We start from the raw sequence: 23,215 nt of genomic DNA, 5'->3' as shown, positions 1-23,215 counted from the left end.
GGGGAGAGAGAGAGTGTGTGTGTGTGTGTGTGTGTGTGTGTGGTTGGGGATGGGTGCAGAGGATGAAAGGCAGAAAAGGGGAGGGGCCTGGAGAGCATGTGGGGCCTGAGACTTCCTCTGAAGAGACTCTTGTCCCATCTCAAACCTGCCACTTGAAGAAAACTCAGCACACGACTTACACAAAGCAAATCAGATCACCTGTTTCTGTGAGTGGATTCTTGGCCTCACTAGAATTACTTACCAAAGAAATGACTTAAGAATTCCCTTAAATAACAAAGCAGACCACCGCAATTACTGCTGGAACTCAGACGGAGCTTACGGTTGGCAAAGCACTTTCCCACACTCGATGTCCTTTTATTCTCACAACTGGGAGGCGCCCATCAATAACGCCAATTTATAGAAGAGGAAACTGGAGTGCAGCGTGAGTAAGGAGTTAGCCTCAATCCCACAGATGGGAAATGGCAAAGGAGAAGTTGACCTGAGAGGTCTTCACTCGAAATTCCAGATCATCCATTTATGCACTTGGGGGTTCCATCCACAAAGCCAGGTTTCCACCAATCCTGAACTCCAATGAATGTCCACACCGCCTTCCAGAATCTCATCTGCTGTTACAAGTCAAGTGCCTTCTTTGGCTCCTGAACTCATTCCCAGACTCTGGGAGTGGGGCTCGAAGCTGCCTGGCTCTGGAGCTGGCCTGCCTGGAGCCAAATCTCTGTGCCCCACTTCTGAGTTGTGCAACCTTGGACAAGTCACTGAGCTGCTCTGAGCCTTAGTTTCCTCATCTGTCAAATGGGGCAGATTATTGCCCCTATCTCATGGGGTTGTGGGGAGGATTCAATTTGATAACATACATCAAATGCTTATGGCACCACTCTTGGAACAGAAGAAGCAGGCAAGGAATGCCAGCGTTTATGATTTCCCCATTAGGCAGGCACAAAAATAAAGCTCACCAGAGCCCAGCATCCATCATCCAACCAGTGTTAAAGACTGAGTTGGGGTCAGTGGGTGCTGATTTCCTGCCAGAGAGGTAGGCAATTACACAGGAGGAATAGAAGCGAGGAGGAAGAGCCTGAAGGAGAGGAAGGCTTCTGGGTCCTTGTCCAGGGCATTAGTGACAGGCAGTAACACAGGAAGTTCCTTAGGGGCAGGGATTAATCTAACACAGGTCAGATGAACAACAAATACATGAAGAGAAAGGAGGGAGGAAAAAAAGCAAAGGGATTAAAAAGAGAAAGAAAGAAACTAAGAAATGACCTCATCCAACCATTCGTTTCAGAAATGAAGAAACTGCTGCCCAGAGAGGGAAAGACATTGCCCCAGGCCACATGATCCCTTAGAACCTTCTAGGACCCCGGCCTCTGGTGCCTACTCCAGTGCTCTTTCTTGTATTCACAATGTGATCTGCTTTGTGTACTGCTGGTGTACCCCACTCCTCCTTGGTTTCAGTGCATCCTTGGAGAAAGCCAATTATACCTTAGCAATGCTCTCAGGCCTTGACCCTACCCCAGCCAATGCCAACCTCAGCCAGCTCCAAAGGACAGGAAGAAATGTGGAAAATCCACCGTATTTGCCCCTCACTGTGTCGCTTATTCATGCATTCACTCACTCGCTCGCTTGTTCATTAATCCAGCACACACTTGCAGGGTACCTATGTGCTCTGGTCACACAGTAGTGGAGGAGAGGATGGGGCTGAGGAGGTGGTACACCCCTAGGTGCAGCATCCTTTCACCATCAGGTCCGTCATCCCACCTTCATCCACGGCAGATGAAATGTCCTTGCTCTCACGAGAGGCCAACCTGTCCTCTTTGCTCTGCATCCTACCCCACTCATCTTTCCATGGATTGGGCCCTCATAATTTACCCCTTCTCTTCACTCTGTCAACATCTCCCTTTCCAATTCATCATTCCCCTAGCCAGCCAACAGGCTCTGCTATTTTCTCTTTTAAAAATCCTCTTCTTAGCCCACATTTCTCTGCAGCTCATAGCCCTTCTCTGCTCCATGGTCTCTGCCCTCACCTCCTCATCCCCCCTCCAGTCAGGCCAACGCTGATCCCTTCAAATCCCTACCACCTCTACCCTGATCACTCCAAAGGTCACTTGGCTGACTCTGATTCAGTTCATCACTCCCTCCCTGCCTTTGGGTTTCATGGTGCCAAGTCCCCTGATTTGCCACCTAACCCACTGGCCTTTCCTGCTCTCTCACCTTGTTGGTTCCTTCTCTGCTATATCTCTAAATGTTGAAGGACCCCAGAGCTTAGTTTGTGAGCCTTCTGTGATTTTCCATCCACATCCTCTTTCTGGTGACCTTGATAATCCCTTAAGCATTAAATAACAGTTGTGCAAAATGGCTGAAATGTATGCCCTAGTCTTTCCCAACTGTAGATATACATCATGTGCCTACTGATGTATTAAACTGGTTATCTAGGAGGTGTCTCAATCCTAATATGGCCCAGTAGAATCCTTGACTTCCATATGCCAAATACTCTACCATTTCCTCTTCTGCTCTCACATACATACTTGCCACCACCACCCATGCCTTTTCCCAAACTTCAAACTTATCCTTGTTTCCTCTGTCATTAAACCCCTATGGCCAATTCACTAGTAAGTGCTATTGGCTCCACCACCAAAATACATTACACCCTCAATGTCTCTCTTCTCCTCCTTCCCTGCTACTTCCCTGGCACATCCCTGATACATGTCACGTCCTGTATCAACCACTGCAACTGTCCCTCCACTAACTGGTCTCTAGGTGTCCTCTTCTGGCCGTCTACCATCTGATTTCCCAGTGACCCAGGTAGTCTTAAAATTTGACACCTCCCCCCCCACCACTACCAATATCTCTTCATTGTGTAGTGCTTTTCACACTCACTCGCTGTTCTCAGTTATACTCACACTCTTCCCATGTGTGATCATGCTACACTACTAGTTCCTACCTTGGGGCCTTTGCACTTGCTGTTCTTTTGGGCTGGGGATGGCCTGCCCCAGTTTATCACTTGGCTGACCACTCTGAACACCTTCTCAGAGAGGCCTCTCCTGATCACCCAATCTAAAGTAGTTATCTTCTCTCCCTGCGGCTCTTCATTACATCATCCCATTTTATTGTCTGAACCAGAGTTTATCGCTATCTGAAATTATCTTGTTGATTCGTTCGTTGACTTGTTTACTATACTTTTTTCTCCACTGTTAGGCTGTAAGCTCCATAAACAGATGGACCTGGCTTGGTCACTGCATCCCATACCAGAGAATCTCAACTCCTATTTGTTAAGTGAAAAGTGGTAAATGGATGCAAGGATGCAAGGATGGTTGAAAGGGTGGGTGACAGAAGTATGGATAATGGATAAAAGAAAGGACAGATGTATGAAAAGGTGCATGGAAGGATGAATAGAGGGATAAAAGGTTGAATAGATGAACTAAAGGATGGATGGATGATGAAAGACAGATGAATGGATGGGAGAAAGGATGGCTGAAGAAAAGATGAATAGAAAGTTGAATTGACAGAAGAATGGATGAATGAATTGAATTATGGATGGATGAATGGAAAGATGGGTGAATAGATGAATGGATGGATGCATGAATAGAAAAATGGGTAGATGGATGGAAGAAAGGATGGATAAAGGAAAGATGAATAGAAGACTGAATGACAGACTGATGGAAGGATGGATAAGAATATGCATGGATATACGGGGAAAATGTGTGAAAGATGAATGTATGGAAAGATGGAGAGATAGATGGGTGTATCATTCTATTGGAGTTGTTGTTCAGCTCCAAAACTGGTAAGAGGGCCATTAACAGTATTAACAGGGCAGGAACAGCAACAGCAACAATTAGAAGGGAAAACAGAAGATGAATAGACAAGAGAAATCTGTGCCCTGGTCTTATTCCTGTGTCGCTCTCTTATAGCTCATGTGGTTACTTCTGATATGATGGGAGGCAGCGTGGTGTAGCAGAAAAGAATGCAAGATTTGAAAATCAAAAGAATAGTGTGTGAACAACCCAGCCACTTAGTATGATTATGATTATGATCCCCAAGCACACCACTTTGCTTTTCTAAGCTTGGTTCCTTATCTACATAAACCTAAGATTATATCAATGCTCCAGTCTTATGGTGAGGATTCAACGAGAAATAAACTTATACCTACGAATGGCCAGGCACCCAGAAAATGCAAACAAATGATCTCTTCTGTCCTTCTCTGACTGAAGACTGTCACTAGCATGCCTTGCTGAGAGCATTTTGTATCTATCTCGAACGCAGTTAGGTGCTCAATGAAAGTTTGATTTTAATGGAAGAAACCCCCTTCAATCAATCAGGAGATTGTAATCACTGGTAAGAAATGGACAAATACTTTTCTACCAAAAAAATTCCTTAAGAATTCATTTGCACCACCGAGTTACTAGGAACTAAGGGATGCGTTTAAATAACATTGCATTTTATAAAGACTAATTTGCATGAAACTTACTGGGTGCCCATCCACCTTGCCAGGCAAATCCCCTCTTGGAATTCACTTGTGGTCCAACGGTGTTCTTGTGTTATTATTATTTCTTTTTTCTGCAACACCCACTCAGGATGAGGTCTTTAGAGAAACAACCTGGGAGACTTTGATGAGAGGCCCGAGCCTCCCAGCTACCTCACAGGTCACACTCTGGGCCCCAGGAACCCTGTGCCCTGGGCCTGCCCCCAGGAAATGATTCATAATTAAGAGAAAAGCCCTGGGCTTTCTGTCTCTTCCTCCTCCTCTAAGCAGGCGGCAGGGAAAGGTGGAGAGGTTGGAAGGGGGATGGGGGCACTGACTGGAGCCTGGGATTGTGATTGAGAGGCCCCATTATCCACACTCTTAAAAAAATAACCGAATCTTTTCCTTTTTTATCTTGACCAATCTCATTTCACGCTCCAGAAGAGGAAGGGAGGGAGGGAGGGAGTCTGGGGCCAGGAGGGAGAGAGGAGTCAGTATTCTGTATTTTCAACGCTGCATTAAGCACATCGCCACGGTAACCAGGCAGCAACAAGTGCCAGCTCAGCGGGTTCCCAGGGAGCCCAGAGTCTCCTTCCCTCCCTCCCTCATCCGTCCCCTCCCTCTGCCCAGGAGCGCCCGGCCCACCTGCCTCGCACAGGGCGCCAACAGTGGGTGGCTGGTAAAGAATAACCCCTGCTGGCGGGGGAGGGGAAGCAGGCCTGGGTGAAGGCCTTGAGTCTCTGGAGTCAGAGGCAGGTAGGCTGGTGGGGAGAAGCGGGGTCACAGATGCCCTGATTCAGAGCCCCTTTCAGAAGCTCCGGGTCCTCAGACCTCTCTGGGCAGTGCAAATGGCTCTGCAAGTGTCAGCTGCTCAGTCAGGTCTGTCTGACTCTTTGCAATCCTATGCACTGTAGCCCTCTAGGATCCTCTGTCCATTGAATTCTGGAGTGGGTAGCCATTCCCTTCTCCACATAGGGATTGAACCCAGGTCTCCTGCATTGCAGGCAGATTCTTTACCATCTGAACCACCAGGGACCCTATGCATATGGCTCCATCCTATCCATTCTGAGGTTCTCCCTGTAGGGTTCCTAAAAGAATGAGATGCACCCAGAGAAACTCCCATTGTTCTCACTTGTCCAGACCTTGATACCCCAGGTCACTGCTGGGTGATGATCATCCTGTCAGACAAAGAGACCCCCAGGACTGTTGGGGAGGATTCCAGGACTGTCCAAGTGATGATGGAGACATACTCCCTGCTCATCTCACACTCTAGTACCTTTGGAATACTCAAGCCATGGGTCCTGACTGTGCATGGTTGAATAAATGTGAGGTGTGAAGAAGGATATTTCAACCATCTTCATCGCCATCATCACCAACACCATTCACACTCATATTTTTCAGAAAGGGTAAACCAGGATTCATTAGAGGTAAATAACTGGGAGACCACAGGGTGCTTAAGAGCTGGGCTTAGGTTTACCTCCATTGTTCTAATGGCTCCCAGATGACTCCCTATGAAGGCTTACTGAATCACTGGAAGAAATAGCAGAGCTCTGATTTGAATGTTAGTCTGTCTCAGCCTCTCCCTTTGCATCATGATGGGAAATAGGGAGCCTCTGGGAAGAAGGGGGCTGAGCTGGAGGGAGAGTTAAGGGGCCAGGACTGCACTGGAGTCTTTTCTCCAGGTGTTTACAAGGAGCTGCATCCCTTGGTCCATCCTTCAGTGTCCTTCAGAAAGTCTATGCATGGGGCACATCCTACCTCTTGTACCCTCTTGCTCCACCTGTGGCCACCACTTCCTCTTTACAATGTTTCCCCTCCTGCCCAGCCCCACCCCTTACCTGCCACCATGCCTGCGATGGCAGAAGAGGCATAGCTGCCCTGTCCACTGGTGGGGATGTGGGGTGGGTATCCAGGCAGTGTGGGGCCCACCATCTCTCGCCCTGAAAAAATACAGCAAAGCATTATCAGGCAGGCCACTGTGGGCTCCTGTACTTACTGTCTTGCTCCGCGGAGGCTCTGCAAACCTGCCCTCTGCCACTCCCACTCTCTCCCAAGCCATTCTCTGGACTTACTTCCTCCCTCCCCTCTCCTTCTCTGAGCCCAAGCTCCTCTCTACTCAGTGGGCCTTCACCAGGCCACGGGCTCCACCAGGTAGTGGTGGGGGGCTGGCTATTACAGGCCTCTATTATTCCCTATCCTCCAATTATTTTATTGACAAGAATCTTAGTCATCCATAATGATGTCATGGTACTAGAAGGAGGCTGGGGGCTATGTCTTCTAGGTCTTTGTGGGCCCCTGTGGCATTCGCATAGCAGCCAGCACAGTGGGCCGAAATAAACACATTAGAGGCCACTGGCCACTGGCCACCCTTTCAGCCCCAGCTCCCAGGAGAACCAAGGTCAAGGCCCTGTGAAGGGATGGCAAAGAGGCGGCTGGTTGGCCCATCACTGTCCTTTTCTGAACCTGTGCCAGACATTGTTAATCAATCACCACACTCTGCCTCTGAGCCAGAATGGGGTTTCTGCTCCTCAACCTGGCCTTGCGGGTGGATATAACATATCAGAGCTGCAAGGGACATGAAACATGTTGCCTATTCCTGACCTGGAAAGGACATGTGGGTTGACAGGCAGTGTTTACACAAGCCTGAACCACTGACATCTATCCATGCCATTCCTGAAAAGAACTATTTTCAGCAAAACAGACAAGTATCCCTCTCTTTGTTTATCTATAATTTGTGGGAAATCTGCTGGCCTTGGTGACACGGAGGCTGCTCTGTGAAGTTCTGAAGTTCTGGCTCTGCCTCTCCTCTCTCAGTCAAGCCTTCCCATTCTGGAGACCCCATTTAACCTGTTGATTTCTCTCCATCCACACCACGTACCAACAACCACAATCCTCCCCCTACCCGTGTCCCTTCTTTCATGGCCCCCTATCTGGAAGGCCCACAAGATCGTCCCTCACCCAAGGATTCTTGACCAGGTGAAAAGACATCCCAATCTGCCCAGATATGAATACTGTCCCAGCATATATACAAAGAATGCACATTTCACTCTCTTTGCTCTCAAAACACCCCGTTTGATGATGAAATTATCTGGTTGTCTGAGTTCTTGGTGATGTTTATAAGGTAGATAGGAGGTTTGCCAACCTCATCCCCGTTGACACTTGGGGCCAGATAATTCTCCGTGGCGGGGAGTGGGGGGTGAGGGGAGGCTGTCTTGTGCATTACAGGATGTTGGACAGCATCCCTGGGGTCTACCCTCTAGATGCCAGTAAGTTCCCACCCAGTGAGACAACCTGGAATGTCTCCAGATATAGTCACATGACACCAGGGTGGCAAAATCACCTCTGAATGAGAACCACTGGATTAGATTATCACCATTTTATCAAAATGCCTTTACTTCTTTCCGCACTGGGGGCTGCCTTTTCCCCTAGGACTCACATGGATTCCCTGTGAGCCTCTGTCACCAGGTTACCAAGTCCACCCCACCACGGCACTGTTCGCCCAATTTTCCCTCCATCAGCCCCCCACCCCCACCCCTGGGGTCCTTCTTGTGTCAGACCCTCTAGGGGGTGCCTACCAACACTGGAAGAGAAGGTACCTCTCACGGAACCCTGTAAGTTGTCAATACAGCAGTAACTGCCTCCTTACCTCTATTTCTAGAGACTCCTTGAAGACAATTCATTCATTTGACAAATATTGATTAATCCTGATATCCTGGGCACTTTAAGAAGCATTTGGGGATACAGCAGTAAGCAAGAATGTAAATTAGCAAGGCTAGGCGCTAAGTCAAGGGAGGATAGACTGGGAGGGGTACTGGAGCCAAGCCTGGGGGGCTCAACAGACAAGACCAGGCCTCCTGGACTTCCACCCTTCCTCTAGGGGGAAGAGTCCAGAAATCGGAGGACTTCAGTCCTCATTCTGCTTCTAGAACTAATTTTCCAAGTGCCCTCAGACCAGCCACCTACATGCCCCAAGCCTCAGCTTCTTCACATGTAAAATGAGAAAAAAAAAAAAGAAAGTAGCCATACACACCTTATTACTATTACCATCATGTTATCAGCATCATTCAGAGTCAAAGTTTCATGCCACAGGTGCACACTGATTCATGCAATGGACACATTCTATAAATTATTACATGCCAAGGGAAACCTTACAGAATAAATCTTATTGGAAAGGGTTATCGGTGTTCATGATTCAAAGCTGTGTGACTGTTTTGGTAAAAATGAACACCACTCCCTAAGTTCCTAATTTGTTTTGAGCATACTGTCTGGCAGTGGTTGGTGCTGGACCAAACAGAGTGGAACCCGCTGGAATTTGACAGATGCGTTCAGTTCACTTGACACAGGCCTGAACCAACGAGGGCTTGGCAACACAGGTGAGAGAAGAGGAGCTTCAGTATAATGAGAAGGAGAGGGGGACACAGGTAGAAAATTGGATCTTTCTTCAAAAAAGACTGCAATACCAGCAGCACTCAGACTCAGCCCCTTCAACCCTTGGATGAAGCCCCTGGTACTACAGCCCACGAGAGGCAAGGAGCGGCATGAAGTCCATGTGGGCAGATCGAGGACAGGGTGGATGGGACATGAGTAGGAGCGTGATGGAAGAGGGTGATGGCTAATTCAGCCCTGAAGCCTTTTCCCTTTCCTATTCCCTCCCTACTTCCAAGAGATGGACAGACAGACATCTGGGTCTAGATTATGGCCAGGGAGGACAGTATTTAATTTCCCTGGCCTGCATCTTCTCATTTGTCTTATGAAGAGCTCAGTTAGATGAGAGATTGTACACTGGGTTCACCTAAACCAATACTTGATTGGTAGGGGGCTTCCTGTTGCACTGCTGAGAAGGATTCTGAGGCTGCTCTGCTATGACTGGGGTTGGGGGTGAGTATTGGCTCTCAGACCACCTATTAGCTGTTATTGGCCTAGTGCTCTCTGGGGCTCCCTGTGGTCCCACATTTCCTCTTCTCATGTTACTCTCATCTTGTCCTTTTCCATCACCAGGTCCTGCTGCTTCTTAAGCTCTACAGCTCAGGGGGAAAGAGCACCAGGACACAAGCTCTCCTTAAGCCACAATTTAATTTAGTCACATTTGCCCCCCTCAGTCCCATCCCATGAGAAGTAGCCCCTAAAATGCTCTTGGAAATTAAATTTCATCAGCTTTACTCCCTTGTATTCTGTGATTTTTAATCTTCATTTCTTCTCAGTCACCTAATTTTCTCCCAGTGGGACAGAGGTATCTGAGTCAGATGCTGGAGCGTCAACTCCTGGAGGCTTCCTCCCCTGAAACTTGGCCCCCTTGAAAAGCCGGCTGAGACTGTCTTCAGGACACCCTTCACCCTCAACTTCTCTGTTAGTCCCCAGGAAAGAGTGAAAGTGTTAGTGGCTCAGTCATGTCTGACTCTTTGTGACCCCATGGACTGTAGCCCACCAGGCTCCTCTCTCCATGGGATTTCCCAGGCAAGAATACTGGAGAGGGTTGCCATTCCTTTCTCCAAGGGATCTTTCCAACCCAGTGTTTGAACCTGTGTCTCCTGCATTGCAGGCAGATTCTTTACCACTAATGCTACCTGGGAAGCCCCAGGACTCTGCTTCAATTCCTTAAATATTTGGTTTCTTCCCCCAAAGCCAAGACCTTTACAACCTTCTTAGAAATGAAACTACAGAAGCCATAAGGTGGAGGCATGCCTTCACAGCCTATTTTCTGGACTTGATTTTTAAGGCTCTTCACCATAAGTTTATCTTTGGTTTGTAATTCCATCTCTCCTGCACTCAAATATATTTTCAAAATAGTTCTGTTTTTAAGAAGCTGATGTAGGACTTCCTCGGTGGTCCAGTGGATAAGAATTTACCTGCCAATACAGGGGACATGGGTTCAATCCCTGGTCTGGGAAGATTCCACATACCTTGGAGCAGCTAAGCATGTGCACCACAACTACTGAGCCTATGTTCTAGGGCCAGCAAGCTGCAGCTACTGAAGCCTGTGTGCCTACAGCTCCACAACAAGAGGAGCCACCGCAATGAGAAGCCAGAATCACAACCAGAGAGAGTAGTCCCCACTCTCCCCAACTAGAGAAATCACATGCACAGTGACACAGATCCCGCACAGCCACACAAAATAAAATAAATTATATATACACACATGTATGTATATATATGAAAAGAAGCTGATGTAGACAAAGCTGCATATTAAATGACTGGGAAGTCGGGTTCTGCAAGAAAACACTAGCATCTCAGAAATGCTGGTAAATATCCTACGTATCGGTAGAGGCCAGCGTCAGAAAACCAGGACTTGGGGGAATTCTGAGGGTAGAGGTGATTTCAGACCATTTATCGGCTCCTTTGATGTCCGCCCTCTATGTGACCTCTTTTCAACTCCTTATCTCGCTCTGATAGCAAGGAGAATTTATGGCAATCCAGAAATCTCTTTGGCAGGATTAAATATAATTTTGCACAGAAAGATGGAGGCGGGTAACGGACTCTTTGATGATAAAGCCAAAGTCAGGGCTTCCTCAACAGCTGAGCTGGAGTCAGCCGGGGAAAAGACAGGACAAGGACAGCATCAATATTGCTCTCGGTCAGTGTGCTGGGACCCTAGACAGGGGCATCTGGGAGGAGAATTTAGGGGCAATCCTCCTGTCTCCCAAACCCTGAGATTTCTTCTTTCTTGGCTAATTAGGGAGAAGCTGAGACCCAGAAAAACCATCCTGAACATCGCATTAGCAGAGACTGTGCTGGGGAGAACTTGACCTGGTGGAGACTGAGGCAGGCAAACACCTGGTGGGAGGTGGTAGGCAGGGTCCAGTCCATAGGTAGCTACTCAGAGGAGGAGAGCTGGGGAGGGCATTCAGATAGTTGATGACTATGGAATGAAAATTTACCTAGTCCTTCATCCTCTCCCCTGTCTGCAGCATCATTACCTTGCATTAATTTGGTCTTGGCTTTCTTTTTATTCTTCTAAATCAATCTCTTGCTCCCCTGGATAGGTTTCCAGCCCCCAGACTCTTGATATCATTCCCTTCTTTTTTTTTTTTTTTTGGCCATGGTGCCCATGGCTTATGGGGTCTTAGTTTCCTGACCAGGGATTGAACCTGGGCCCACAGCAGTGAAATTGTGGAGTCCTAATCACTGGATCTTCAAGGAAGTCTCAAATTACTCCCTTCCTAATCTGGTTTCATCCTACCCCATCTCCCCAGTCTGCTCACTCTGGCTCAGCCACGTGGTAGACATTTAGGTTCAATCTTGATTGGATGTTGCAAGGGGACAGTCTTTCAGGAGCTCCAGGCCACCACCTGGGCTCAGCGTGGACACTAGCCATCCTGAACCCCTGTGCTGAGTCACAGGGCAGGCCCAGTTCTGTAGACTGTGGCCTTGACTTGCTTCCTGCTCTCAGTAACCATCTAGACCAAGCCTCTCCAAACCTGGGCCCTGCTTGCTCTTCCCAGAGCCCCTGCCTCTGTGCTGCCTCTTCTACCCTTAGGCTGGGCTCCACAGCCTTCACGGGGGTCACACCCTCCACATCAGCCTCACCAGGGTCTGTCTCTGGGGGCCCCCCGCCTGCATGACTGCTGCGTGTCTGCTGCCTGCTGCTTTGCCCCATGCAAGGATGACCTCCCAGTCCTGCATGGACAACAGACACAGGGCATGTCCGTTAAACTAAGAGCTAGTAGAAGTTGGAAGCATCACCCCTGATTTGATCACATGTTGTCTGGAGGTGCGTGAAGCCCTTAAGGGAGGGGAGAAAGTAGGGGAGGGGTTTGAGGGTAGGGACTCTGCACTGGGCTGTTTCAACCACACTTCACACCAATGCCCAGGTCTGTGCTCTGACATATCTGCTTCCCACTGCCCGGGGTCCTTCTTGCTCCTCTCTGGCTGATCCTGCACAGCCTCTTCACAATTCCCAGTAAGTGAAGAACTGCTCCCCCACACCACACGCTTCACCCACACCATCATCCCTTACCTGCCTCTTCTCAGCCCTCCTGGCCATCGCCCACCAGATACACAGGCAGGCAGTGGTGCCCAGTGACTGGGCCCCTCCCCCACACACATTGAATTTAAGTCTCTCCGACTCTCCCCCTCCTCTCTCCCCTCCTAACCCTGTCCCATTTTCTCTGGCTGACATCACTTCATTCAGCTCACAGACTTTTCTTCTTTAATCACTTTGGTCAAAACAAATGACCCATCTCCGCTGACTTCACCCTCTTTTGAAATTCTGCACTGAGTCAACACTTTCCTCCTTGCTTCATCACTGCCTCTCTGCCCACACGCTGGGCTTCCTTTATGAACCCTCTACCTCTGTGCCCACCTCCTCAAAGAGGTCCTCCTTCATTAGACACGGGGATGCACAGAGGGGGAAAAAAAACGTCCTAGGTGCCAGACAGACATAAAATGTAGAGACAGTTATAAGGAAGGGTCAATGGACTTGAATAAGATGACCTTGAGGTCCCTCTGGGTGGACAGAGGTCTGGTTCTTATGATGCAGTGATTTTCAAGTGCAAGGGCTTTCCCTGGGCAGAGCCCCTACTTCAGACAGAGCAGCTCTTCATTTGTCTGGTCTGGATACCTGGCTTCTTTCAAACTTTCCATTTCAAGAGTGTTGTGAGACCCAGCAAGCTTGAAAACCACTGGTCCAGAAGGGCTGGCCCACTCCTGGTTTCTTCCCTGGGTCCTGGTTCAATGCCTTGGACCCACTTCTGAAATAGTCTCATCTCTGTGGCCGTCTTTCAAATATCTGGAAACTGTTATCGGGCTCTGTTCCCTCCCTCACTCCACCTCTGCCCTTCTCCCTGCCTAGCCAAACACCTCTGACTTTTTCAGCCACTGCTCAGACTTTGCCTGGACGGGCCAATGTCCTTCTGCCCAGGAGATTCAGCTCTGCTGGGATCTGATCCACAGGGCGCACGCAGGCTGACATGTCACCATGTTCCTATTCAGGGATTTTGGCTGGGTCTTTCTCCCTGGGCCTGTTGCCCATCAGTGTAAGGAGAGATTTGAACTAAATGTCCCTAAGGTGCTTCCAGACTTCAGTTGGATGAGGGTTTTGATGAAAAGTCCCTGCTTCCCCTTCTCTTGAGTTGGTGAGTCACTCTGCCTGAGTGTCCTCCAAGAGAGACACTTAAGCTAGGGACACAAGAGTTACACTATGGGGACCCAATTGGGACTGACCCTCCATCCTTAGAAATTTGATCCAGAATTTGGCCCCCAAAGCCAAAGCCTTTCTCCCTCCAGAGTTTTCTTTTTTTCTTCTTTTGCATTTTTTTTTACCCAGACCAAGGGTTTGGGGCTTTACTGAGTCTGGCTCCTGGTCTTAGGGTTCTGGCACTTTCATGGGGCTTTGGGGCAAGGTTTTGGAAATCCACCAGGCACCCCCACTTTCAAGCATCCCCCAGAGTGCCTGCCCCTCCCATGGCCTGACTTTGCAGGCATGGAGGACCGCATCTTGGCGCCTCCAAAAGTGGTCGGAGGAATGAGGGAAGAGGATGATGGTGGAGAGGACTCGGGAAGAGAGTAGGGGCTAGACCCAAAGTAGGGAACTGGCGGCCGGCCGTGAGGACTCCCCCTCCCGCCCCCCGCGATGGCTGTAAGACCCGGGACCTCCCTGTCGTACCTGAGAGGAGGGCCTGGCCCGTGAACTGCCCGTACACGGAGGCAGCATGGGGAAAGGCATTGAAGGGCGGGACCGAGGCACCGGCTGGGACCCCGGAGCCGACTTGCTGCAGATCCAAAAAGGCGGAGCTAGATAAAGAGGAAGGGGTGGAGCTAGAACTGGACACCTCGGGGGTTTCCTGCTTTATGGCGAAGGGTGAATGAGGATCTGCCGGAGGGAGGGAGACAACAAGGAGAGAGGGGTGTGAGATGATGGGGCGGGAACATGCACAAACCAAGCCATGAGATGCGGGAGGGGCGGGGCGGCGAGGCGCGGGCGGGCTCCTCCCTGAGGCGGGGCGCGGGGAGTGGGCGGGGCTACGCGGTGTCACTCAGGTTGGGGGAGGAGGTGAGAGGGCACTTCTGTCTCCCTGCTGTGCCTCTGTGAGTGTAGACGCAGGTCGCGTGTGCCCCGCGCTGCGGGGCAGGCGGAGAAAGGGCCGAGGACAGAAGGCGAGACCCTCTCGACCCACCTGCTGACCGGCCAGCAGAGTCCCCTCTCCTCTTCAGGCCCAGGGCCCTAACACCTTCCTCCTCTCCACCAGCCAGCTCTGCCCGCCAGCCGGCTCCCGCATGGCCCAGGAGATTCTGGGCATCGTACCTGCCACCACGGGGTAGGTCTGATGAGTCGAGAGGTTGCGCCCCAAGGGTGTATTGGAGGGGGTCAGGGTGGCCTTCCCGTCGTCCAGGGCGCTGTTGAGCAAGGGCAGCGGGTAAAGACCCTGGGGAATAAGAAGAAGTGAGCGCACAGAGGCTGTGGGCGGCAGGCTCTCCTTTTAAAGCCCCCCCACCCCCGCCAGCCGGCTCCCCCTAGAAAATACCTGCTTCCTCTGTCCCCTCTTCCCGCTCACTCGCTCAGTCTTGACTCCACTTAGTCTGTTTAATCAGTTCTTATTCTCTGACTTACAGCCCTTCTGTTTTTCTCCCAGTTCTAGGGGCAGAACTCGCCCTCCGCGGCAGCTCTGGAATTCAAGGCTGGCTGGTGGCAACAGCGCCAGACACAGAAGAGAGTGGGTCCTTCCAAGGACCACACCCTGGCTGGATGCTGGGCCCCTTCCGGGTTTCCTCATCCTGTCTGGGCCCACGGAGGGCAAGATGCAGGGCTGGGGCAGTTAGCACGTGGGACTGTTCAGGGTGCTTTCCTCCTTTCATTAAAATATTCTCCAGATGGGAAATGGAGGCACAGAGCTGGTCAAGACACTTCTCACACTCCCACAGAAGTCACACTCCCCTGGTCTGACTTCAGGACCTGTGTTCTCAACCACTGCTCTGCAGTGGATAACATCATGACCACATCTTACATGTAAAGACAGCAGGCATTAGACATTGCCTGTGTTATCCTGATCCATTTCTCCCAACAGCCCTGTGACGTAGGCAAGCAATATTACGTCTGAGATGCTGAGAGCCTGAAGACCAGAGAGGTGAATGTCCTAGGTGAGTACGAAGTAGAGTCTAAATCAAGGACATCTGATCCTGACCCCTGCGCTCTCTCCTTCAGTAAAAGCACAGACCTGACACCTAAGCAAAATAGGTAGACTTCTTCCCTCTCTCTCCATATCCAAGCAAACATAAATGTGCACATTAAGCTTGAAGATGATATTTGTGGTTACTTTTGTTTAAAAATCCTTTATCAAGTACCCCTGGGGGTTTTCATTTTAGACTTCACTGAGCCTCCCCTGACATGAGTGGGCCATCTCCTCCAATGCTTCTTCCAAGAAGAACTTGTTCAATTAAAGGCAAGGGTACATCACCCCTCATCATGATACCCTCCCATCAGGCCACGAAACAGCACACACCTCTGCTCCCCACATGTGGATCACACATGTCACTAATATGCTCTGTGAACCGGTGTGCAAAAACCAAAATCAAGGCTTGTGCTCCGTGGTTATATAACAGCTCTCTAAAGGCAATCGCTTTCAACGATTTGAGCTGGGTTCTCCAAGGAGCCACAGCAGTTTCTGGTTGCATGCCAGGCACTTATGGAAGTTGCAGTCAACTCTGGAGACCACAAGGGCACCATTATCCTGTAGCAGCAATTACTGACTAAATGGCACTCTGGTTCTACACCTTCTGAGGGAGCTTCCTGCTTCTAGTCAGGGTAGAGTTACTTAGAGCCTGGTTTCATGAAATTTAACAAAATGCCTGATTTCTAGGAAATGTAAGAAAAGTTTAAAATGTTTTGTGGACATGTTGATCTGATATAAAACACCTCCTCAAAATCCTGGTGGTGTTAGTCATGTCCAACATTCTGCGACCCTATGGATTGTAGCTCACCAGGCTCTCTCAGCACGGAATTCTCCAGGCAAGAATACTGCAGTTGGTTGCCCTTCCCTTCTCCAGGGGCTCTTCCTGACCTAGGGATTGAACCCAAGTCTCCTGTATTGCAGACAGATTCTTTGTCATCTGAGCCACCAGGGAGGTGAAAGTTGCTTAGTTGTGTCTGACTGTTTGTGACCCTCCAGGCCAGAGTACTGGAGTGGGTAGTTGCTGCTCCCTTCTCCAGGGGATCTTCCCAACCCAGGGATTGAACCCAGGTCTCCCGCATTGCAGGCAGATTCTTTACCAGCTGAGCCACAAGGGAAGCAAGCCACCAGGGAAGCCCCACCTCAAAATCCTATAGCTCTCCAAAATCTAACAATTCAGTGAAAAACAAACAAACCTATAAATCAGACATTTCAGTAATGTTACCCCAAATGTCTTAAACATCTCAAGGATGATTGGATTTCTTATTGGGGTGGGATTTGAATTGGGGTGCAGAGGACACAATTCCTCAGGACTTGGACAAGTTTGAGCTCTTGTTCTGCAATCACCAGCTTAGTAGCTTTAGTTTCCTTGACCTCTCTGAGCCTTGGTTTTCTCACCTGTGTAACAGGCATAATAGATCTTCTTTACAAGGCTGATGCAAGGATTAAAGGAGATTTTATATACCTACATTAAACACCTAGCACAAAATGCCTAGTAACAAACATTCAATAAACAGCTACTTTAGAGTTATGTGAAGGGTCACAAGCTGCCCAGTTCTTGAGGCTCTGTCATCATAATATTCACATTGTTGCACTTGTGAAATAGAGGAACAAGAGCTTTGCAGACTCCTAACTGTGCCTGGTAGTAAAAGAGCAACCAGAAATGAGCCCACAGAAATGTTTATGTTGAATGCTTTGCCCTTTGTTGATTTTACAGAAAAGATGGCCATGCTTTTGCCCCATCCTGAGGTCAGGTGTGAGGAACTGTGCTTCTCTCTCAGCTTCCCAGACCAGAGGCCCTTTCCTTGCCCAGCAAGAGGACACTGGGGTGTTCCTTTGGCAGCACTGGCAGCTGTGGGAAAGGCAAGGAGCCCCAGGCACAGGCTGGGTCCTCCCTGTCCTTCCACATCGAGCAGGGGAATGAATGAGGGAGGGAGTGACTGGCTGAGCAAGGCACTCAATCAGTAATGGTCATTACTGAACCTCCATCTCCTCAACTGTAGGATGAAGGAGTAGAGTAGTTGCATGGTTTTTAAGTTCTCTTTTTCCAGTCTTCAAATAAGAACTCACATAGGAGCACCATATTTAAAACAGGTGACAGTGGACCAGTCTGAATGAAACCAGGGCCTAGAGGTCTGAGCTCCACAAACTTTCACTTCTGTCAGCCCTCTCCACCCTCCTTGGCCCTAGTCCTCTCCAGGCAAATGAAAGACTGGACTGAATGGGCCCTGTGGGTCCTCTGGCTCAAGACTCTCCATTTGCATGATCCCCTGTGTATGTATGCCAGTTTGGAGTAGGATCTTGGGACGCCTTATAATCAAGCAAGGTCCCTCAGAGGGGTAGGGGAGGCTCAGGAGTGGTTCTGCACAACCCAGTGGGTCTCAGCAGCAAGGTTTCTCTACCAGGACACTGAGCTGTGTGGGGTCCATATCTCACAGCAGGTTCCCCGCAGACCTACCCCTGTGGCCCCATTCCCCTCCTGCCCAGTCAACCCCGGCCTGGGGTGCCATGTACTGACTCGTGGCTGATCGCCCTGCCCTCTCCCCAGGTCTGCTGACAGCCAGCCTTCTCTGAAGCCCTCCTGGTTGTCACAGCCCAGGCTGATAAAATCGCTGACGCAGATTGCCTGCCCAGCTGCGTTGTTGGCAAGGGCCCAGCCGCCCAGACGGTCACTGGCAGTGGTTCAGCCGGTGACTGGCATCGTCACCATTGTCCTGCTCAGATCTTAAAGGTACATGGGCTTGCCTCACTCCTGGCTCAGATGACACCTTGAGCTGAGAGGGATGAGCAGACACTGCTGTAGAGAAAATCTTCAGCTGATTGATGTTGTTGTGTTAGGGGATGGGGAAGACACTGAGACTGTGGTGTTGACAGAAGATAATTAACAGAGGTGCAGAGTTATTTTTTGGCTCCTGGAGACACTTTGGACATCTCTGCCAGTTTTTCATAGAAGCCAACCCCTGATAAGCCATTTCACCTGTCCCGAACACTGGGAATAAAACTTTGCTTGTAGCTTGCATTTCTCGGGCTGCATTTCTCATTGCATTTACTCAGTCTACCTTTATTAAGCATCTGTTAGAGGGGCACAATGGGAGATGCTGGAGGTAAAAAAGATGCCTTGAGATGCTGCCCTGTGCTCAAGAAATGTGCTGTATCTTGACATCTCTGTCCGCTAGGCAGTGACACTACCCCATGAGTTCTAGGGGGCGGCCCCTCCCACCCCGGACATGCAGAAGTCTGGGAGAGTGAAAATGAAGCGTGTCTGAGGGGCAGGGAAGAATTCATGGACCAGGTGAGGCTTGAGCTGAGTCATACTAGCCGAGCAGTACTTTTCCAGGCAGAGAAGTGGGAGGAAGGCATTCAGCGAGGAGGGCACACCGTGTGCCGGGGCAGAGAGGTGTGAACAAGAGGAGCGAGAGCATGGCGGGCACAGGGGTGGGGAGGCGTGAGTGGCGTGAGGCGGGGCTGGAGGTGCTGGTGGAGGTCATGCTGTAAAGGCTGGAGCTGCGACTTTATTGCTGTAGGACCTGACCCTGCTATCTGGGGGAGACACTGTGGCAGGGGGATGGCACGGTTGGTTGCATTGCTCTAAGCTCAGAGGCTACAAGTGAGGGAAGGCAGGGGGCTGGAAGGATGAGCAGGAAGATGCTGCTAGCGTCTGGTGAAATAATGCCCATGATGGCCTTGGAGCTGCTGGAAGCATGTGCCCTGGGCCCATCAAGCAACTTCTAGTTGCTTCTAGAATTGCCAGTTGATTAGGGAGCTTTCAGAGACCATGTCTTGCTCTGCCCTCCTCCCTCCCTCCCAACTGTCTGCTCGCCTCCCGTGCCCAGCTGGCCCCTCACCTGCTCGCCTTTGGTGTGGCTGGGGGAGGCGTAGGCCTCCGGGTAGTGCTGCCGATCAAAGGGGCATTCAAGCGACTCGAGGTGGTGCTGGCTGAAGGTGTCCGTGCGGAGGTGTTTGCGGGGCCCGCTGCTGCTGCTCTGGGAGTCAATGCTCAGCCGGCAGCTGTCCTGGTCACCTGGCAGGCATCCCCCGGCAGGGAGAAAGCTTTCAGGGGGCTTGTCGACCCATTGTCCACGCCAGAGTGGGGAAGCAGACTCAATTGGGAAGAGGGAAGAGCAAGACTTCCGGGTGGCTTAGAGACAATCCACAAAGTCCTGGGCCTAAGGGGGTCTCTGTCTCATCAGTAGTAGTAGTATTAGTCACTCAGTCATGTCTGACTCTTTGTGACACCATGGATTGTAGCCCACCAGGCTCCTCTGTTCATGGGATTCTCCAGGCAAAAATAATGAAGTGGGTAGCTGTGCCCTCCTCCAGGGGATCTTCCTGACCCAGGGATCAAACCTATGTCTCCTGCATTGCAGGCAGATTTTTTACCACCTGAGCCACCAGAGAAGCCCTGTCTTAGCAGTTGCCCTCCTGCACCCCCAACCTACCCTCTGGTCCCCCCAACACTCACTGTCATCCATCTTCCTCTTGCTGTCGCTGCCAGGCTGGGCGATCCCCAGGAGCCCATTGATGGAATAAGTAGAACCCAGAGAGTCCGACTGTGGAGATTCTGGGGGCGTCACAGCTGAGCTGGGGACTGCAGTGGGGCAAGACAGAGGGTCAGGATGTGGGCCTGACACCCCTCAGAGCCCCTGACACCACCACAGAGGAGTCAGGGGTCCTGCCTACTGGTGCCAGGGTTCTGGCTTGTGTTGTTTCCAGCCCTAAACATTTCAGAGAATCTTCCCTGGGATTCCAGCCAGGTTTGGGCTCAGTTCGAACATATGGGTATGTCTGTGTGGACATGTTTGTGTGCAACTCTGTGTGTACATGGATGGGAGTGTGTATGCAAGGGGCTGAGTGTGACTGTGGGACCCTCGGCACTCACTCAGCGTGTGTCCTGGGCTCAGGGACTTGGTGGCCACGCAGCTGTCCATGGGAAGGTTGAATGGCTGCTGCACTTTAGTCCGGATGATTCTGTAAGGAAGAGAAGAAAAGCCCTTATAGCAGAAGGAGACAGGGCTTCCGGCTGCCCCAGCTCCATCCACCTTTTTGAGATCCCACATGAGTATCTATAGACATTCAGCCCAAACTCAGCTCATTGTTCTTTTAGTTGCTAAATTGCAACTGACTCTTTGCAACCCGGTGGACTGTAGCCCACCAGGCTCCTCTGTCCATGGGATTTTCCAAGCAAGAATACTACAGTGAGTTGCCATTTCCTCCTCCAGGGGATCTTCCTGATGCAGGGATCGAACTTGGGTCTCCTGCATTGCAGGTGGATTCTTTACCCACTGAGCCATCCGGAAAGCCCCAAACTCAACCTGTCCACACTCAAACCCACGACCTTACTCCTCACGCCTGGTCCTTCCCACTGTTCCCATTCCATGATTAGCCCACCGGTCACTCAAGGCAGAAGTACAGGTGGGGCTCAGTATCTGCCTCCCTCCCTCCTCCATTGAGCCGTCATCAGGTTTGGTAGATTTGACCTCTTAACTCTCTTCAGCATTGATCCCTCTCTGCATCTCACTGCCACCACTAAACTCTACCTCCAGGGTCACTCACTGGCCCACTCGTATCTGCTCTTGACCCTTTCTAATCTTTTCTTTCTATTGCAGCCAGACTGGACTTTCTGAAATGTAAGTCAGTCTCATGGTTAACATCTCGTGCTAAGGTTCTTGCCACTGCTTATAGGTGAGAGGTAAGAATACGTAGCATGACCCCCAGCCTCTGAGGGGCAAACAGACTTTATTCACATCTCCACCTCATTCTACCTTGTGCTCTCCCCTTCCCTTTACCTGCTGGCTTTCTTTTCAGCTTTTCTTTTCTTTTTGGCCATGCGGCTTGTGGGATCTTAGTTTCCCAACCAGGGATCCAACTCAGGCCCTCAGAAGTGAAAGTGCAGAGTCTTAACCACTGGACTGCCAGGGACTTCCCTCTTTCAGCTTCTCGTATAAGATCTTATTAGCCACAGGGCCCTTGCACATGCTCTCTCAAGCTCCTTTCACTCCCCCTTTCACCTAGGTAACTCTTATTTGTTACTTCTTACTTGGGACATCTTTTCATAACCTCCCTAAACCAAGCCACCTGACACCAGCTCAATACCCTCATATTTTTCTCCCTAGCCAGACTTAGAACTGCGTGGACATCAATTAGGACTTGGTTAGTGTCTGTTTTCCTACTGGACTGTAAGTGCCACACAGACAAGACTTGTGCATCTCCATGGGGTACATGTGTGCTAAGTCATTTCAGTTGTGTCCAACTCTGCAACCCGACAGACTGTATGTTCCTCTGTCCATGGGAGTTCCAGGCAAGAACACTAGAGTGGGTTGCCATTTCCTACTCCAGCCTTAGGGCCTACACATGAGTAAAGTATGTGTGAATGAATGAGTGAGTGAATAACTGACTGAGATGGTGACTGAATGACTAAACAAATGAGTGGATGCTTGAATGAGGTCCAGGTTAGGGGTCTTGTGTCTCAGGCAGGAAAGGCTTGATTCAAGAAGTTTCTTTTATTGAATGAAAGAGGATGTGGTATGTGGGGAAGGAAACTGCGAGAGTACAGCCCTGGGGAGGGGGATACGTTGAGGTGGGAGTGGGGATGCTATAGAGGTGTGGTACCTACCCTGGGCCCAGGGCACTTCCAGCCTGACTTTTCAGCATGCAGCCCCCTCCAAGGTTCTGTTCCACTCAAGTCAGGTCTCCATCACGATTCCCCCAAAGCCCAGGGACCCCAGTCCCCGGCTGCAGTGTCCGTCTCACCTGTTGATGGAGCTGACACTGGGCACAGTGTCGTTGTCACACACACCCTCAGCCAGGAGCCGGTCCCGGATCTCCCAGGCGAACATGGTTGGGTTCTGCCGCTTGTAGTCCCCGATCTTCTCTACCACCTTGGGGGTGGCCACCTTAGGCTTTGAGCCCCCTATCACTCCAGGCCGGATGCTGCCAGTCTCGTAGTACCTACTCCAATAGAGAACCCCAAAGAAGTACCCAGTAAGCAGGTGGGGATCTTTGGGCAGCAAATTAGCCAGAGACTCTCGTTCCCCTCTGAGGCTGCTTGGGGAAGGGCCTGAGGGGGTGAATGGTGACCCCCAAGGGTGGTCTCTGGCACCATGTTCCTGTCACTGCCTGTTTCCCTTGCATGGGTAGGTTTATGCTGCTGCTGAACCAGAACGCTCTTCAAAAGGCCTCACCCTGGGATGCCTGGTTTCTCTCTTTCCTGTCATCCCTCTGCACCTGAACACCTTCAGGAAACACCTTATGGAGCACAAAAGATCCCCCTTCTAAGAAAGGACATTTTGAGTGTGCTGTGTGTGTATATACAGGCTCAAGGTGGTGGCCGTTTGCTCCATCCAGTTTTCCTTGGCCGAAGCATGACTGACTGTTCTTGACCATCCTGGTTCTACTCCTCCTTCCCCAGAAAGCCAGCTGGGGTCATTGGGCCTTCTGCCCTGACTTTCTGGTTTCACCTTTGTTCTCCTTAAAACCCCTCCAACCCCCCTCCACCCCACCCACAGCCCCGGCCACTGGTTTTCCACCAGGTTACATGGTTCAGGTTGAAGCTGGTCCTCATGGACTCTGGAACGCCAGCCTGGCTTGGAGCCCTGGCCATGTCCAGCTCCCTAAGCTAAGCCAGCTCTCTCGGGGTCTCCCCATGCCCCATCCCCCATCCCCC

The 23,215-nt window shown here is 50.5% G+C and overlaps 1 protein-coding gene across 4 annotated transcripts in view; it reads right to left on the bottom strand.

Annotated features, from left to right (window-relative positions):
- The window catches only part of PAX8 (paired box 8), a 66,128-nt gene that overhangs the window by 3,317 nt on the left and 39,596 nt on the right, over window positions 1–23,215 (bottom strand). Inside the window, exons 4-10 of one of the 4 annotated variants that reach the window (XM_010834093.1) lie at window positions 22,303–22,503; window positions 20,432–20,520; window positions 20,015–20,140; window positions 19,398–19,573; window positions 14,691–14,811; window positions 14,052–14,258; window positions 6,289–6,390 (exon numbers count right to left, since the gene is read on the bottom strand). In XM_010834093.1, coding sequence (XP_010832395.1) covers window positions 6,289–6,390; window positions 14,052–14,258; window positions 14,691–14,811; window positions 19,398–19,573; window positions 20,015–20,140; window positions 20,432–20,520; window positions 22,303–22,503 — 1,022 coding nt within the window. The remainder of the gene's footprint in view (window positions 1–6,288; window positions 6,391–14,051; window positions 14,259–14,690; window positions 14,812–19,397; window positions 19,574–20,014; window positions 20,141–20,431; window positions 20,521–22,302; window positions 22,504–23,215) is intronic. The other 3 variants (XM_010834094.1, XM_010834096.1, XM_010834095.1) reach the window with 3 other exon arrangements.

Source organism: Bison bison, unplaced genomic scaffold (assembly GCF_000754665.1).
Source record: "Bison bison bison isolate TAMUID 2011002044 unplaced genomic scaffold, Bison_UMD1.0 scf7180017864020, whole genome shotgun sequence".
NCBI classification, from domain to species: domain Eukaryota; kingdom Metazoa; phylum Chordata; class Mammalia; order Artiodactyla; family Bovidae; genus Bison; species Bison bison.
The sequence above is the reverse complement of the archived record's forward strand: the minus strand, read 5'-3'. Positions and strand labels throughout refer to the sequence as shown.